At 35.6% G+C, this 17,513-nt stretch overlaps 3 protein-coding genes across 5 annotated transcripts; 1 reads left to right on the top strand and 2 right to left on the bottom strand.

The window, feature by feature from the left end:
* The first annotated feature begins 2,590 nt into the window (after positions 1–2,590).
* On the top strand, positions 2,591–10,170 carry LOC102593432 (uncharacterized). Of its 2 annotated transcripts, none has more exons than XM_006362951.2 (5): positions 2,591–2,799; positions 3,743–5,011; positions 5,613–5,827; positions 6,293–6,516; positions 9,282–10,170. In XM_006362951.2, the coding sequence occupies exons 2-5, from the start codon at positions 3,871–3,873 to the stop codon at positions 9,994–9,996; spliced, it is 2,295 nt and encodes a 764-aa protein (XP_006363013.1). In that variant the 5' UTR covers positions 2,591–2,799; positions 3,743–3,870; the 3' UTR covers positions 9,997–10,170. The 2 variants fall into 2 exon arrangements, with proteins under 2 accessions (XP_006363013.1, XP_015158753.1); XM_015303267.1 differs by lacking the exon at positions 2,591–2,799 and adding an exon at positions 2,898–2,918.
* Positions 10,171–12,218: 2,048 nt separating this feature from the next.
* Positions 12,219–13,735, bottom strand: LOC102593758 (uncharacterized). Its single transcript, XM_006362952.2, has 2 exons — positions 13,547–13,735; positions 12,219–12,593 (listed from the first exon to the last, which is right to left on the bottom strand). The coding sequence occupies exons 1-2, from the start codon at positions 13,660–13,662 to the stop codon at positions 12,389–12,391; spliced, it is 321 nt and encodes a 106-aa protein (XP_006363014.1). The 5' UTR covers positions 13,663–13,735; the 3' UTR covers positions 12,219–12,388.
* A 2,640-nt stretch (positions 13,736–16,375) lies between these two features.
* On the bottom strand, positions 16,376–17,424 carry LOC102594074 (chlorophyll a-b binding protein 4, chloroplastic). 2 transcript variants are annotated; one of them, NM_001318625.1, is given in 3 exon segments: positions 16,438–16,463; positions 16,465–17,108; positions 17,214–17,359. In NM_001318625.1, coding segments are annotated over 3 exon segments (816 nt in total).
* Between the last annotated feature and the right edge of the window lie 89 nt (positions 17,425–17,513).

The raw sequence follows: 17,513 nt of genomic DNA on the forward strand, positions 1-17,513 counted from the left end.
AAATTAGAACTAATGATGAAGTAATTAAATTTCAAAATTGATCATCATTAGGCAATGGCATTATTGAAATTTTGTAAAGAAAGAGTGGCATTTTCATCGCAACTTATTTCGAGGCATCCCGGTGGTGGTATTAATTAAAGCTGTTTTTGCTTTATCTTTTTTGCTTTATTGGGCAACTTTTTTTTTGTTTTTGTTTTCTTCAAAATAGTTTTCTTTCTTTTTAGGAGTAAGCTATGATAATGTTCCTATCATTTTTTTTATTACGTGATTCAATTTATATATTGGAAATAATAAGATGTTAATATAGTAAACAAATGTGTTACAATTGTTAAGAGATTAGGTTCATTTATGAAAAAGGAAAAGGTTAATCTGTTATTTTATTTACTTGAGTTCAGGATCGACTCGTATATAATTATTTTATTTTATTTTAGAGGTTATTAATTAGATATAGTGTTTTAAAAAAATAAATATATTTAGTGAGTTAAAAACGATTATGTATTAATGTTAAAATTATATGATGAGTTAATATTAAGCACTAGTTGGTGGTTGAAATGTTATTTCTCTGCTCTTTCGATATTCAATCATCACAATAAAATATGATATGATATGATACATTCCTTATTATTTCGATATAAGTTTGTGTTAAAAAGTTGACTATCAATTTTAACTTTTTACTATACTTCATCTTTAAAATTGAATAAAAATAAAAGAGTATTTATAAGTCTTACGAGAGAAGTGGTTGTCATCCTAGTTCATTAGCACTAAGGCGAGATAAGATCACGTTTTATTCTTTTAAAAATATATTTAAAAATGATATAGCAAACACATTAAGAATCAAAAAGAGGGGAAATTTAAAAGTAGAAGTTTTGTTCATACTATGAAAATGGGTTATGCTCGAGTATCACCTATTTATTTCTTTATTCGTTTGACACTTTTCGTTGGACGTTTAATATTTGAACTGAGACACGATTAAATTTATTTATGTCGCAAATTGAAAGTAATATTGTTTTCTAACAAAAATAATTTTATATTTAATAGGACTCGAATTCAAACTTCAATAAGAGTGAAAAAGTACTTATAAGAGTTACAACTCCACTTCAACCCTACATGTCTTTAATAGTTGATTAGAATTATTTAAAGTATTAGTTATGAGAAAATCTGTATATTTTTATGCAAGGTTTAGTTATTCATGTACTGATTTTTCCTTCTTCTCTATCATGCATAAAATAAAACCAAACATCATATTAATTCTATATTACATAAATAATTTACCTATGAACCAACTATTTTTTAATACAAAATTTAAGACCTTTATTATTGTATCTCCAACCAGCTAGCGGTAAATGAAGGAATGAAGAGGAATATGATTCCTATTCAAATATTCTTTCTAAAATCAAACACATGAATTTCATCTTTAATTTTAACTCCACAAATTTTAAATAGCATAAAAAATTATTTTAAATTATTTATGACCAAATGCCTACTTAAACTCATAATAAAATGGTGATTATTATCGAGAACCTTTCGAACAAGTTTATATGTGAACACCATCTTTTGAAAATGAATAAAAACAATAACTAACGAGCTTTACAAAAAGAGGTTTAAGTTATTGATTTGAAATTAATTAATTTTTCATAGCAATGAGTGAACTAAATAAAATTTACCTGAAAATAACTAAGATTTAACTATTTTTCCTATGTTTTTTTTGTTCTATTATTCTTTTTTCTCCATTTTTTAATTTTGTAATTCCACAGTTTCACATAATATATCATGCATTAAGAATTTAAGATGTTTGGATATAAAAAAAAAAGTACTTATATAACTATTGAAAAATATCAATTATCTCTATTCTCTACACATGTTCATCATTATTTTTCTATATATTTCAAAAACTTGCTCATAGTGTCAACAATTTAATAGAATAAATATTAATCCAAATTTAATATTATAGGGAGAAATATATATAAAAAAAAAAGTTGGAAGAGAAGTCATATCTAGTCACACACAACAAATCATACAGATATTATGAAATTTATGAACCACCAAAAAGAAGGGGAAAAAGTTAAAAAAAAAAAAAAATAAAAAAAACAAAAAAAAAACAATAACATGTGTCAAAAATCATATGAACAGTATGGCCAACAAGCAAAAGCATATGATCAAGTACATCTTAGCCGATAACTTTAAATAATTTTTCATTTATTAAACTCAATTTATTTTACTTCACTTAAATTTAGTTCAAATTATTCATGTACCACCACTCTAGTCATGCCAAAGTGTACATATATATTCTATTTAGGGACCATCATTTAAATCATAATCGCAATTAGTAAAAATTTATAAATCTACTCACTTCAAATAATGGTATTCTTATATAATTATTCTTCAGCCAGTTAGCTATCAATCATACACTAGAGATATTTTTGGATCAAACAATTGACGACAAGGACAAAAGTTATTACAGTGAATTTTTTTATAATGAGTGGTATTTGCGTAAATAAAGAGAAGATGAATGGCAGTAAGTATAAAAGCGTCAAATATTCTGAAACCTCACCATATTCTTTACTTTACCTTATTTTTTGCTTTTCGGTGCTACTATTCTTCTTCTTCTTCTTCTTTTATGGGTTTTGCTTTTTTTCTTCACTTTAAATCTGTTTTGACCGTTGCTTTCTCTCTCTAACCCCCACAACGTCTCTCTGTTTTTTTCCTTCTTTCTTTCTCTCTCTCACACAGTCACACACTTAGCATTGATCACAAACTCCCACTTGGGTTATTCCTTCTTCTTCATCTTCTTATTGCCAGGTACGGATTTTTCTTATCATGTACAATTCTTCTGTGTTATCTTCATTTTGTTTGTTCAGAAAATGGGTTTGTTTGCTGTCAGGGAGTGAGAAAATCATGAAAGCAAGTTCAGTTTTTGTGTGAGCTTCGTTGATTCACTTTTCTTCTGCTTCAAGATTTTAGCCCTTTATTGTTAATTTCTTAAAGGAAATGTTAACATTTTTGTGGGATTCTTTGTGTTTATTCGAAGATTTTTGTGGCTAATTTGGGAAATGTTAAAATGGGTTGCTATTTTTTTGTGATTTATTAGCTGAATCCACTTGCTATTTTTGCTTTAATGTGTGAGGGTGCATTGCAAACTCAGTTTTTAGTTTTTGGAATTAATGGGTAATTTAGATTATTTAATCTCCATACTTTTCCTTAAGAACCCTTCTTTTTTTCCTTTTTGGGTTCATCAGTTTTACTGGCTTGTGGAGTAGTAGTAAGCTGCTCAAAATCTTTGCTAAATTTGTTCTTATTTTTTTGCTAATGATCTTCTGTAAATTGTTATTGCCTATTCAAACAGATAAGGATGGTAAACTGCTTACATAATTTTGTTCTTTAGTTGCTGATAAGTATGGATTTATCGAATTTTTGGAACTTGATGTGCTCTACCTGGATGCGTGGAAATATATCCTTAATTGTTAACGGGTTTTTCGATATAAAATTCAACATTTTTCCTGATATGATCTTGATCTCTTGGAGATGAAGCAATTCTATTTGTTGAGACCAAGCTATTGCAAGTGCTTTCAAGTTTTCTTTATTCTTATGGCTTATTAACAAGGCAAAGAACCTAAATATGTCATTGTTTCCAATAATTTATGTATAGAATAGCTTGTTGTTTGTTTCTTTTCTTGTTGGTTGTATATCTTTTGATTCTATCTGAAAATGTAAATTCTGAAACTCGCTTTCTTGTTTTGAACAGTTTGCTGGTTTCCATATGAATTTGGTGACCATATTAAGAGGACTTAATCTCCTTTCCTGTTTTGATTCGGGCCTGAAAAATTCTTAGGCTTTTAGAAGAGAAGAGAGATAAAGTTAATTTTGAGAGAGATGGGATGTTCTTCATCCAAGTTGGATGATGAAGAAGCTGTTCAACTTTGTAAAGATCGAAAGAAGTTCATTAAACAAGCAGTGGAACAGAGGATGCGATTTGCTTCTGGACACTTGGCTTATATCCATGCCATGGAAAGAGTTTCAGCTGCTCTTCGAGATTATGTTGAAGTCGATGAACCTCGTGAATTTTTGCTGGATTCTTTTAAAACTCCACCCTTTACACCTGTTAAGAAAGTAAGTCCTGGTTTCATCTCCATAGAACCAAAATCCTTTTCCGTAACACACTTGAAGCCTGAACGAAAACCCAAATCTACTATAAAAATAAATTATCTTAGGTCAGGTGGGAATCCTGCTGTTTCTGTTGAAGAAAGACCTCGTTCACCCGAAACAGTTAGAATCCATGCTTACTCCCCAGTGCATCAATATGGGATGGATAGTTTCTTTTCTATGCAATCCTCACCGATGAACCCTTCGATTTTTCAATATTCCCCCAACAACAGGCCTAATTTGCCTCCCCCTTCACCACAAACATCACAGTGGGATTTTTTTTGGAATCCATTTTCTTCACTTGATTATTATGGTTATCCTATGAGAAACAACAACCTTGAGCAGACAATTCTCGACGATGACAATGATGGGCTAAGACAAGTTAGGGAGCAAGAAGGGATTCCTGAACTAGAAGAGGAAACAGAGGTAGAAGAAACTGATCATGGAGAGGATGTGAAAGAGGATCGGACCAAAGGAGTTCACAGTTGTGATAAAGATGAAGTTATGGTGGAAGATGTCGACGATGACGATGATGATGATGATGATAGCGACGAGGAAGAAACCGATGATGAACATGAAAATGTTCCCCATATTCAAGAATTACTATCTAAGCCCAACCAAACCACAACAGTGGCAAAGACTCAGAATGTAGGACAACTCAGCAATAAGGAGACAGCAGTTGCTGATCCTGAAGCAAAAGAGGAAACACCTGGATTTACTGTTTATGTAAATAGAAGGCCTACAAGCATGTCAGAAGTTATTAAGGATCTTGAAAGTCAGTTTATGATTGCTTGTAATTCTGCTAAAGAGGTGTCAACTGTGTTAGAAGCTATCAGGGCTCAGTACTCACTGCAATCGAATGATCAGTCAGGTAAGGTGTTTACATAAAATGCTTCACAACACTTTTCTGATTTTCTTGCTCTTCATGACTGTGCACCCTAAGTCAAATATGCATGCAGTGGAAGTAGCAGTCACATTATTTTAGCTTGTTCAAGATCCAAGAGCTAGGTCCTTGCATGTTCCTAGTAGCATGGAAAATGCTAATTTTTTTCTTGCTTCTAATCTGGACCGTTCTTTAAGGTCTATTGCCAAAAGTAACTGATATATTTCGGGAGAAATGGCAAGCTTCAAACAGTATACAGTCGCATCGTTAGAAGAAACCAAGGTTCTTTGTGCAGGAACAATCTAATAAGAAGAGTTGTTTTTTCACTTTGAAGCTCAATGTTAGTCCGAAGTGATGTGCTTCCTATGAAAATTTCTTTATGCCATTTTCTCATGCAAATGATATAGAAGTCAACTAGAAGCAGTGCCATTTTTTCTGTCTAAGAAGTGAGCAAATGCTTATTTTTCTGATTGTCATCAATTAATCCTAACACCTCCAGATTTGTCATTCAAAGGATTGTCGCCATGTTATTTGGTCAAAGTTTTGAATTATTTATGTTTGGTTGCTTATCTTCTTATTTTATTTGCAGCGATGAAAATGTTGAATCCAGTAGCTCTGTTTCGCTCAGGATCATCAAGATCATCCTCGTCGAGATTTTTGATTAATCCTTCAACTTTAAGAGATGAAGGTGGTTATCAGAGCAGTAGTGACTTATCCGATGAATCTAGCGTGCTCTCAAGCAGTCATCAATCAACCTTGGATAGATTATATGCCTGGGAGAAAAAACTATATGAGGAAGTCAGGGTATGCTTCTGCTTCTTAAAGAAAATTTAAGATATAAATCAATTTCGACTAGTTTGTCTAAAAATAGGACGAAACACTAAACTGTTGGAAAGAGAAGAATTCAAATATGACTCTTGAGCAAGAAGAAGAATTATCACTGTTCATTCCAGAAATAACAGGAAAATGCAAGACATGCATGTATATATAAAATGAAAGGGATGCATGAATTCCATTTATTACCTGCTGAAAGTAGAATGAATTCAAATGTGATTCTTGAGCAAGAAGGATAAAAATTATTGTTCATTCCAGAAATAACAGGAAAATGGCAAGACATGCATGTATGGATAAAACAAAATTATTGCTTAAAATTTCTTTAATTTATCTGACCTCCAAACATGTTTCTCTTAAGTAACATTTTCCTGTTAACCTAATTACTCTAAGATGTTGTCGTGAACATCAGTTATTCACTATTATAATGTTTGATAGGCAGGTGAGCGGATCCGGCTAGCGTATGAGAAAAAATTGGCTCAACTCAGAAATCTAGATGTGAATGGAGCAGACCCTTCGTCTGTGGATAAAACGAGAGCAGCCATTAGGAATCTGGATACTCAGATAAAGGTTTCAATCCACTCTGTTGAATCTATCTCAAGAAGGATTGAAACTTTAAGGGATGAAGAATTGCAACCTCAGCTTTTAGAATTAGTGCAAGGGTATGTATATGATATCCCTCTTACTGTTCTTCAGCTATCTATACTTGCCAACCATTCCAGTGCTATGATTTATTTGCTCAAACTGTCATGTTATTGAAGCTTCCCCCATATCCATACATAATACATACACATGTATGTATGTACGGTTATATCTGCTCGCATAATTTAATTGTATATATTTGTTACCAAAAAAGATTTAAAAGAGAACTTGAGAAGTTCCTTTAATGATATAATCAAGTAAGACATTTTACATTGATGTCTCAATTGAGAAAAAAAGTAAAACATTTTGAATGGATAAAGTATTCGACCCCCCATATTTGATATGGATAAAAAATGGGTAAAAGAGATGACAAACATTTCTTCTTTTTTTTTTTCCTCTTTTTAGGGTGTGTTTGATATGAAGGGAAATATTTTCCACGGAGAGTTTCGAGTTGGGTTCTGGATGGGGGATCAAGGTTAGGAGTTAGGTCTCAAAGCATGGTAGGGAGTCGGGTCCGAGAGATCAGGGTCGGGTGTCAGGTCCTGGGTCGAGGTCGAGAATTGAGTCCCCAATCAAAGGTCGGAAGTTGGGGTCAGGATTGGGTCCCAGGTTGGCATTGGAAGTTGGGTGACGGGTCAATGTGAGGAGTCAAAGTCAGGTCCTAGATCAAGGTTAGTAGTAGAGAGTTGGGTCTAGGGAAGGGAGTAAAAAATTAGGTATAGGGTCCGGAGTTGAGGGTTAGGTATAGGATCGGAGTTGGGTATTAGGTCTCATGTCAGGGTCGGCGTGAGGAGTCAGGTTAGGGTCAAGAGCCAGGAATTAGGTCTAGGGTCTAGTCAAGGGTTAGATATAGGGTCGGGAGTTGGATTTCGGGTCTCATGTCAAGGTTGGGATATAATTATCCCAGTTCGAGGTTGGATGTCAGGTCCCAGGTCGGGGTCGAGAGTTGGGTCGTAAGTCACGGTTAAGAGACGATGAGTTAGGTTTTAGGTTGAGATTCGGGTATAGGGTCAGGAGTCAAAGAGTTAGGTCCTAGAGTCGGGGAGAGGAGTTAGGTCCTGAGTTGAGAGTTGGGTCTCGACTTGGGTTTGGGATTTAGGTCTAGGTTCAGGAGTCGGGTAGTGAGGCTCTAGCTTGAGAGTCGAGTCTCAAATTGAGGGTTGGATTCGAGTTAAGAATCTCGAAGGGTTCTCGGGTCTTGACTCAGGGTTGGGATTCGAGTATAAGGTCAAAAGTTGAGGAGTTAGGTCCTGAGTCAAGAGTCAGGTTGACTCGTGGTTGGGATTCGGACTTCGGGTCTAGGATCAAGAGTCGGGATTTAGGTCCCGAGTTGGGATTTGGGTCTAGGGTCAGGAGTCGGAGAATTACGTCCCGGGTCGAGAGTTGAGTCTCGACTCAAGGTTAAGGTTCGGATCTAGGGTCAGGAGTTGGGGAGTTAGGTCCTGGGTCTTGACTCGAGGTTGAGCTTCGGGTTTAGGGTCAGGAGTCAAAGAGTTAGGTCCTAGGACAAGAGTTGGGATTCGGGTCCCAAGTCAGGGAATTAGGTCTCGGGTCGGGTCTTAAGTTGTGGTTGAAATTCGGGAGCTAGGTCTTGGATTCCCACTCAACTTGGGGTCGGGATTCGGGTCTCAGGTTAGGGTCTAATCTGGTTCTAGGTCTCGACTCTAGGTTGGGATTCGGGTCTATGGTCAAGGAGTTAGGTCATGGGTTAAGAGTCGGATCTCGACTCTGGGTTGGGATTCAGGTCTATGGTCAGGAGTCGGGTCCCAGGTCAGGGAGTTAGGTCCTGGGTCAGGTCTCAAATGGTGGTCGAGATTTGGGAGCTAGGTCCTGGATCGGGTCTAACCTCCGGGTCGGGATTCGGGTCCAAGAAAGGGTTTGATCGGGTGTTAGGTCTCGACTCTGGGCTGGGATTCGGGTCTATGGTCAGGAGTCGGGTCCTAGGTTAGGTCTCAGGTCGTGATCGAGATTCGGGAGCTAGGTCCTGGATCAAGTCTCAACTTGGGGTCGGGATTCGGGTCCCACGCCAAGGTGCGGTTGGTGTTGGGTCTCAGGTCGAGCTTGGGAGTTGGGTCCAGAATTAGGTTCGGGATACATGTCCTGTATGGAGGTCGTAGTCGGGTGCTGGGTACCCATTTTGGGGTGGTGAGGTTGAAATAGTTTTTAAAGAAATGTTTTACTTTATATACAGAAGTCATTTTTCTTAAATTTAGAGGAAAGTAATTCCATTTTAAAAATATTTTTCAAAACATTTCAGTCAACCAAGTATATGAGAAAATTGAATTTTTTTTTCATAAAATGTTCTCCTTCATACCAAACAACACCCTTAATAAGTATATTTTTTTGAGGTTACTACACCCTTTCATACTTTAAAGGAGTGCAATTAGTGGATACCCATGGGTTTCCTTATTTTATGATGTAAATGAACGGACATCTGAGTTGAGCGAATAACGGTAAATTTTATCCATTTAATCCACCCCTAGCTGTCTACTAGAATTATTTACAGCATATCAAATATGTTTATTTCTTTCATATCAAATTTTCCAGAAGGATCCCTAAGGTCTTGGTTTTTGCACTTTTAGTTATTTAGAGCTTCAGAGACTCTGTTCTTTTGATGTCCCCCAACTTTCTCAATTTGGTTTGGTTAGTCAATTATTGGAACTAAACTTTGACATCAATACAGTTGCTAATTAAAATTCAATGATCGAAGTTAGGTTTCTTCTGCTATTAAATGTTATTTGCTGCTATGTACTAAAAACTTACAACATAGCTCCTTTGACGACAGGTTAGGAAGAATGTGGAAGGTTATGACAGAGTGCCACCAAATGCAAAAGCATACTCTAGATGAAGCCAAGCTCTTACTAGCTGGCACACCTTCAAAGAAGTCCGGTATAAGGAAGTACACAGTCATGTCACCTTCTGAACCTCATAGGCTAGCCCGTTCTGCTGCTAACCTTGAGATGGAGCTCAGAAATTGGAGAGCCTGTTTCGAGTCATGGATCGTTTCTCAACGATCATACTTGCATGCTTTAGCAGGCTGGCTTTTGCGCTGTGCTCGTTCAGATTCTGACACGTCAAAATTTCCCTTCTCTCCTCGTCGTTCCACGGGAGCTCCACCAATATTCAGCATTTGCATCCAGTGGTCCAGGTTATTAGACTCCATCCAGGAGACACCAGTGCTTGAAGGACTAGATTTTTTTGCAGCAGGAGTAGGCTCACTCTATGCACAACAACTAAAGGAAGATTCCCGCCGGACTCCTGGTGGGTCAAAGAGTCTCGGCGGAGAATCTGATGGGAACATGGATATCGTGGAAGTTGGACAGCTTGATGAGGACATAATGACAGCAGAAAAGATGGCTGAGGTTGCCATTAGAGTGCTATGTGCAGGAATGTCAGTTGCTCTGAGCTCACTGACAGAGTTTGCCATAGCTTCAGCTGATGGATATACTGATTTGGTAAAGAATTGTGAGAATATCAAACAGCCACAAAATGCAGTGTAATTTACATTAAAAATATTAGGTTAGGTAGGAAGGAATGCAATGTAAATTATATGTTGAGTAACTTGAGCCATAGAGGTGCCTTATCCAATCTGGGCTACTGATTATGCAGAACACAGAAGGAATAGAAAGCTATATAGAGGTGCCTTGATATATCTATATATATATTAGTTTCAATCTGAGCTTCTGATTGATTTGAAGTGTTGTAGATTTAAATCTAACACCAACTTTAAGGTATAATCCCATTCATAACAAAGTAAACATTCTATGTTGCACCAAAAATGCTCTTAATATATTAATCAAGCAATATGATTCATGGGTTGGCTAGCCATTTGAGTATTTCAAGTGTGGTGAAGTTGGTGTTGCAATAGGATGGCGCTTGACTTGTTCAATCAAATGGAAACAAGAAATTGGAACTCGATGATAGCCTGGTTTATAATGAACGACAAGTATTTGGATTGTTTGGGCTTGTTTTCTGCTATGTTGAGTGCCTAAAGCCATAGACGAAAAACCGAAAAAATCGCACAATTTCTTTAAATTGGCTCCTAAGTGTCAATAACATATTGTGAATCATGGTGAGACTACGTATTGCTCTCCCAACTTCCTACGGAGGTTTCCATAAAGGTTTGGCAAAAAAGTCGTCCGGAAGCCATTTCACTAGGATATTCATGGGCTAACTAACACACACGAAGAACTGAGAAAATCGCCTAATTTCTGTATAATTGCTCCTAAATGCCCAAAATATGTTCGAAAAATGTTCTGGTTTAACGTATTGCTCCCCCAACTCCCTACGGAGGGTTTTATAAAGGTTTCGAAAAAAACCGTTTTAGAAGTCATATCACCAAAATATTTATGAGCTAACACACGAAAAACTAAGAGAATCGCCTAATTCTTATAAAATGACTCCTAAATGCCCAAAATATGTCTGAAAATGGTCCGGCTACACGCACTACTCCCCCAACTCCCTAAGGAGGGTTGGGTTTCACAAAAAAAACGTCTGAAAGTCGTATCACCAAAATATTCATGGGCTAACACACACGTAAAAAATAAGAAAACTGCTTAATTCCTATAAAATGGCTCCTAAATGCCCAAAATATGTCTGAAAAATGGTTCAACTTCACGTACTGCTCCCCCAACTCCCTACGGGGGGTTCCGTAAAGGTTCTGCCAAAAATATCGATCGAAAACCATATCACCAAAATATTCATAGGCTTACTTACACACACGAAAAATTCAGACTATTGCCTAATTTCTGTAAGTTGACCCCTAAATGCAAAAAATATGTAGTGGATCATGGTGAGACTAGATACTGTTTCCCCAACTCCTACTTTGCATTCCGTAATGGTTCTACAAAAAAATCGACCGGTAGTCATATCAACCAAATATTCATGAGATAGCACACGCATAAAACTGAGAAAATTGCCTAATTTCTGTAAATTGACCCCTAAATTCCAAAAGTATGTCATGGATCATGGTGAGACTGCACGTACTGCTCCCCGAAATGCTTATTTGTTGATGATGGTAGGTGTTACTTTGATATGATGAAAAATGAATATGCAATTGAACCAACAGTCGAAGATTATGGTTGTTTGGTAGACAACATGTCCGTGAAACCAAATAAAGTAATTTGGATGAGTCTACTTAGTGGTTCTAGGACCACTTTGCAACTTAGAAATTGGTGAAGATACAGCTAAAAGATTGATTGAAATAAGTCCAGTAACAACTCAGACTTATGTTCTCCTTTCAAATATGTATGCTGTGGCAGGAAAATGGAGTGAAGTTTCACAAATAAGAGAAATGATGAAGATAACGAGGGGGTTGAGAAAGGAAGCAGGACGAAGCTCAGCAGAACGTGAATGTGTGCTTTATGAGTTCACGGTAGGTGATAAATCACATATTTGATATTTCGGAAATACAGACCAAGATTAAAGAGATGAATTAGTTGAAATTGAGGAGCGCGGAACATGTAGCAGAGACGAACCAAGTTATGTTGTACATTGAAAGGAAATGGTTGAAACGTTCGTTTGGTATGAGGTATAAAACTCTGCAGTATTGATCATGTGTTTGATTTCTCTATGTTCTTTATTTCAAATTCAATTCACTATACATCCACATTCTAAAATAAACAACCAAATCCTACATTATAATCCGCGTATAATATGTCCGTGAACCAAGAGGTTACGGTACTGATGCCTTATTCCTTATATGGCTTCAGAATACCAGAAGTATAATGACAAGCTGAAATTTCATATAACATTCCCAGAACTCAGGGCACTGATAGAATAACTTTTGTGTATGATCAAATTTCGACAGATTCTACTACAGAATCAATTCTATAGCAAAAGCAGCATCGACAACTATTTTGAATATAATAAGTTTGTATAGTGTAAAGTAGATCAAGCCTGACTAAGTTTAGAACACTCAGGGCACTGAAAGTGTCCTCTGGCTCGACATTTCGTACAAGAAGAAGAGGATCCAACTTTTGATTTGTCCTCCAAAAGAATGAAATTGAATGCTCCTCCTTTAATTGTACCAGATCCTTTGCAGCTTGAACATGCTATCAGTCTCAAATCTCCACATTTTTTGCACATTCCCAGTGAACTGTTCATAGGAAAAACCAATACTATATGCATTATGTATCAACACTGAAACAAAAAAGCAGTTGGGTTCTTGATGATCAATAAGAGCTATGAACTATAATTCGTTGAGTTTAAGTTGTATGCACGAATATCCAAACCACATTCAAAGTAGTGATTTCTTTTATAACCGAGAAATTCCAGAAGAAGTGGCACACTGTTCGAAACTCGGTGAATAACTGATCTGTCCCTCTAAAGTTCTCCCCTCCATTTCAAAATAAGTTGTAATATTACTAATGTTCTTCCAGTTTTACCCTTATTCATGACCATGAAACTACTAAAGAGCTAATCTTTTTCAAGATATGTTAGTAATGTTGGATAAGGCACAAGTACCCCTAGACTATGAGCGAAATCTCAGAGACTCACCTTAACTAAACTAAGGTCATATTACCCCAAACTCTTTTTTTTTTTGTAATTTTGTACACCTTTTGGCTTACGTGGTATGCTCCGTGACTCCACGCAGTTGAGGTCCGTAAGAGATATTTGGATGCCAGGTAAGCCAAAAAGGTGCACAAAATTACAAAAAAAAATGGGTTCACGGTTAATAGGACCTTAGTTTAGTTATGTATGTCTGTGCGATTTATGTCATAATCTAGGGATACTTGTACCTTATCCCTAGTAAAGTTAGTAAATACTTGGTACATTTTAGGAATGAGTAGTTTTATAATTAAGGTGTATGCTCAAACTAAAAACATCACTTATTTTGAAATGAAGGGAGTATCAGTAGTATTTTGTCAGGATTTGAATCCATGACGTGTGGATAATCCACACATTAGGTAATTTAGAGTACTATTAATGCATAAAGATTCAATCATTGGTATTAATTTGCTCAAATCGTAATTCATTGACATGGATAAAAATACAAGGCAAAACCCAAAAAGGAAAAAACAAGAAATAAGTAGTTATAGTGCATAGTACCTGCGTTGAGAAGTAGAGATGAAGGAATCAATTTTGGGAGCATAAATGGTGGCAGCAAGTAGTAAACCACCCACTCCAAATCCTGCTATTTCACTTGCTGTTATGTGTTCGAACATTTTCCCCCTTTTTTTCTGCTTAATTAATGTTTACAAATTTGCATAAATAGAAAGAGATGATATATTTAGGAAAAGAAAGCAATACTCTCTTATCCCAACTATTGGATAAGATATGTGGGGTTATTTTGTTTTGCAATTTTTTAACTATTTTTTTTTAAAAAAAAAACTTTAATTTGGAGCAAAGAGATCTAGGACAAAGGGAAAAAGAGTGAACCAATGTGCTACCAATTGATGTGGAGTTTGGATTCTATGATTCATCGACATATTTAATGTAATTTTATAAATGAAATCTGAGAAGGATTATTTCTATCTTTATAGGATAGAAATGTTTTTGATAGACATTCAGTTCAAAAAAGGAATTATTCATAAAAGGATTGCAAAAAGAAAAAATGACAATAAGATATCAAGATACAAAACAAATGAAGCAACAGATAGTAAAAACAAATTAAAGAATACGAACTATGCGATTACTAATTAAATACTATTACTGATAAGGAGAAAAAGATACGGGGTTAGCCTCCTACCTCTCCCACCTAAGCTAGCTACTAACTTCTAACCTAATATTCAATCTCGTATCTTCCTATTTAAGATCGTAACATGCCTTTAAAAAAATATTGATGATTGTGGTGTCAGAGTCAGCTTTCGTGCATCTCGACTAATTCTACGACATATACCTCTTAAAAAAATTTGATGATCGTGGTGTTAGAGCTCGCTTTCGCGCACCTCGCGCGACTAATTCCACGAGATACCTCTATCTCTTCTAACCTACTATAGTCAACCTCTCACACATTCTAACTGGTGCATCTGCACATCTCCTCTTAATATGCTCAAATCATCTCAGTCATGTTTCTCTCATCTTATTTTCCACGGAGGTCACTCTCCCCATACTCCTTATAACTCCATTCTTAATCATATATCTCTTCTAATATGCTCACACATCTATTTAAGTATTCTTATCTTCGCTACATTTATCTTCTAAATATAGGCGTTCTTGTCTTGCTAATTAACTCTCTGCTCTATACAATATCTAATCTAACCACCACTCTATAAAAATTACTCCTAAGTCTTGACGACACATTATTAATTATAGCATTATCATTTTATTTATATGTCGACACTGGTAAATAGAACACTAGAGATATTCATAAAGTTTTCTATTTAATTGGTCATAGAAAATTATTTATCATTTTTTTGTTTCCCAACTTGTATCTAATAAATATATGTAAGCCGATTAATTTAAATTTGTATCGAAAAATCCCACTTCGATTGTAAGTACATCTTGTCAAAGAAATTTATTTCAATTTTAGATCTCTAAATAAAATTTTGTTTTAGCCTTTCAATTATGTTAAGTCGGCATGATACCGTACCTTTAGTATTGTCGTGACTCAATCATTCTTTCACTCATGCAAATAAGATAATAAGATATTTTTTCTAAGAATCTTAGAAGACTAGCAAATTCATTCACTTAATCTGGATGAATTGTCTTAGTTAATATGAATTATATTAGTCAAAGCGAATACAGTGAGATTAAGCGGTAGAGTCAAAAATATAAAAAAAATATATGTTAAAAGTGATATTCTAATTTAGGTTCAGTAATATTAAAAAGAGTCTTACACATCCACCCAAAAGTCAATGGACCAGTTAAATCATTTGTTCATTATGTGCTCTATAATTTTATACAAATATCTCTTAATTTTTACACGAATACATATATATTTTGAGATGAAATTAGTAAGTATTCGAACACCCGAATGACTCTATATGGGTCTGGCCCTGGTTAAGGATCATTTTGGTCATTTTATCCATTTCCCAACATCAACTTGCAATCCAAAAATGAGAAAAATATCATACAAGTTTTTCAATTTCGTCTGTATGCAGTATGTGGTGGAGCTACACTTGTCCAAAAGGAATTAATTGACATAGTCACTATCACTTTGGAAAATTATGATTGGTTGAAATTCATTATATATGTATATTTTCCTTATATTTGAATATAATTACTGAAAATGCTAATAACCACCGGTTAATCTAACGCTTTGACCTTACTATTCATAAATTTCAAATTTATGGTATGCATCTATATACTAAAACATGAATTATCGTAATTTATTTCCTCAGTTCAGAGTAAAGGACTTTTGCTGCCAGCTGAGCTTTACATGTTTTAATGATATTCATCCTTCTTATTTCATATTTTCGTTTTTCATTCAAGGTGATATTCTAATCGCCTTTGTTAGGAGCGTTTTACTCTCCAATATGGATTTTTCGATATCAATCAAGATTTCGTAGGGTTCCAATGTGGGTATCGGACACCGAATGAAAATCCAAAAAAATAAAAATAAAGAGAAACATACTTAGCACTGGTTTATGTTAAAAAAATATACAGTAATTATGTTTCAATCCAATTTTCAAAGGTCATTGTGTGGACAAGTCATTTAGTACGAGGAATAAGAGAAAATAATTCTGGAACAAATGCTGGATTATTAATCTTTCATTTGGTTAGAGGTAAAGCTAGATCCGGGATTATTCATCCCACCATCAATTCTATAATGATGGATAAATATAACTAATCATATGAGCTATCCCAATCCATGAAAAAACATTGTCTATCCCGTCTCTCGTACCAAACGACCCATTAAGCAAATATTATACTTGGGGGTAAAAAAAGGAACACCACTGAGAAACATGTTAAAATATCAGCATGTTAAATAGTGCATCAAGGTACAAACCAATTTTTCACAAGCATAAAACTTCATTAATTAGCCCAAATTTTACAGATTACATTCTACTAATTACTTCACTTTCCAGGTACAAAGTTTGTGGCGTAAGCCCAAGCGTTGTTAGCCACTGGGTCATTAATGTGGTCAGAGAGGTTCTCAATTGGGCCCTTTCCAGTAACAATAGCTTGAACAAAAAATCCAAACATGGAGAACATAGCCAAACGTCCGTTTTTAATTTCCTTGACCTTCAATTCAGCAAAAGCCTCGGGATCATCAGCAAGACCGAGTGGGTCAAAGGCACCTCCTGGGTAGATCTTGTCAAGACCCTCACCAAGTGGGCCTCCACCAACTCTGTAACCTTCAACAAAGCCCATAAGAACAACTTGGCAGGCCCAAATGGCAAGAATGCTTTGGGCATGGACAAGGTTTGGGTTTCCAAGGTAGTCAAGCCCACCTTCTGAGAAAATCTGAGATCCAGCCTTGAACCAAACAGCCTCACCGAATTTAACACCGTTCTTTGAAAGAATTTCGGGGAAAACACAGCCCAAAGCACCAAGCATAGCCCAACGGCAGTGGATCACCTCAAGCTCACGGTTTCTAGCAAACGTCTCTGGGTCAGCGGAAAGTCCAGCAGTGTCCCATCCGTAGTCACCTGGAAATTCACCAGTCAAGTATGATGGTGTTTGCTCAGAAAATGGGCCCAAGTACTTAGGACGGTCTTCTCCGTACCTATTTCATAAAAAAAAATCAATTAAAAGTTGCTCAGATTCAAATTTCAAAATTACTTGATGATTCGAAATATTTCAAACAATAAATTTGGATAGAAAGAAATACCAGATGCTTTGAGGAGCGCTTTTAACAGTACGCCTCATGGTAATACGGCCTTCACCGAAGCTGCCAACTTTCCTAACAAACTCATTTTGAGATTTACCAACTGCTTGACCAACAAAGGCTGATTGTTGAATTGCAGAAGTGGCCATTTTTTTTTTTTGAATTTGCTGAAGTTTTTCTTTTTTGCTTTTTTTTCTGATGATATGAAGGGAAGAAGGAGATGTGGGGCAATATATATGCAAATTAATGGATTTTGAGGATTACAAGATGTACAACTAAGCAATTGTTGATTGGTTATGGTTT

Source organism: Solanum tuberosum, unplaced genomic scaffold, assembly GCF_000226075.1.
Source record: "Solanum tuberosum cultivar DM 1-3 516 R44 unplaced genomic scaffold, SolTub_3.0 scf00413, whole genome shotgun sequence".
NCBI lineage: Eukaryota > Viridiplantae > Streptophyta > Magnoliopsida > Solanales > Solanaceae > Solanum > Solanum tuberosum.

Excerpts from the sequence above, each read along its gene's own strand:
- LOC102593432 (XM_006362951.2), top strand. The coding sequence starts at position 3,871 with ATGGGATGTTCTTCATCCAAGTTGGATGATGAAGAAGCTGTTCAACTT. Across the intron at positions 5,012-5,612 it reads GCAATCGAATGATCAGTCAG|CGATGAAAATGTTGAATCCA; the intron begins GTAAGGTGTTTA and ends TTTTATTTGCAG. Across the intron at positions 5,828-6,292 it reads AACTATATGAGGAAGTCAGG|GCAGGTGAGCGGATCCGGCT; the intron begins GTATGCTTCTGC and ends AATGTTTGATAG.
- LOC102593758 (XM_006362952.2), bottom strand. The coding sequence starts at position 13,662 with ATGTTCGAACACATAACAGCAAGTGAAATAGCAGGATTTGGAGTGGGT. Across the intron at positions 12,594-13,546 it reads ATCTCTACTTCTCAACGCAG|TTCACTGGGAATGTGCAAAA; the intron begins GTACTATGCACT and ends TCCTATGAACAG.
- LOC102594074 (XM_006362953.2), bottom strand. The coding sequence starts at position 17,359 with ATGGCCACTTCTGCAATTCAACAATCAGCCTTTGTTGGTCAAGCAGTT. Across the intron at positions 17,109-17,213 it reads AGCGCTCCTCAAAGCATCTG|GTACGGAGAAGACCGTCCTA; the intron begins GTATTTCTTTCT and ends TTTATGAAATAG.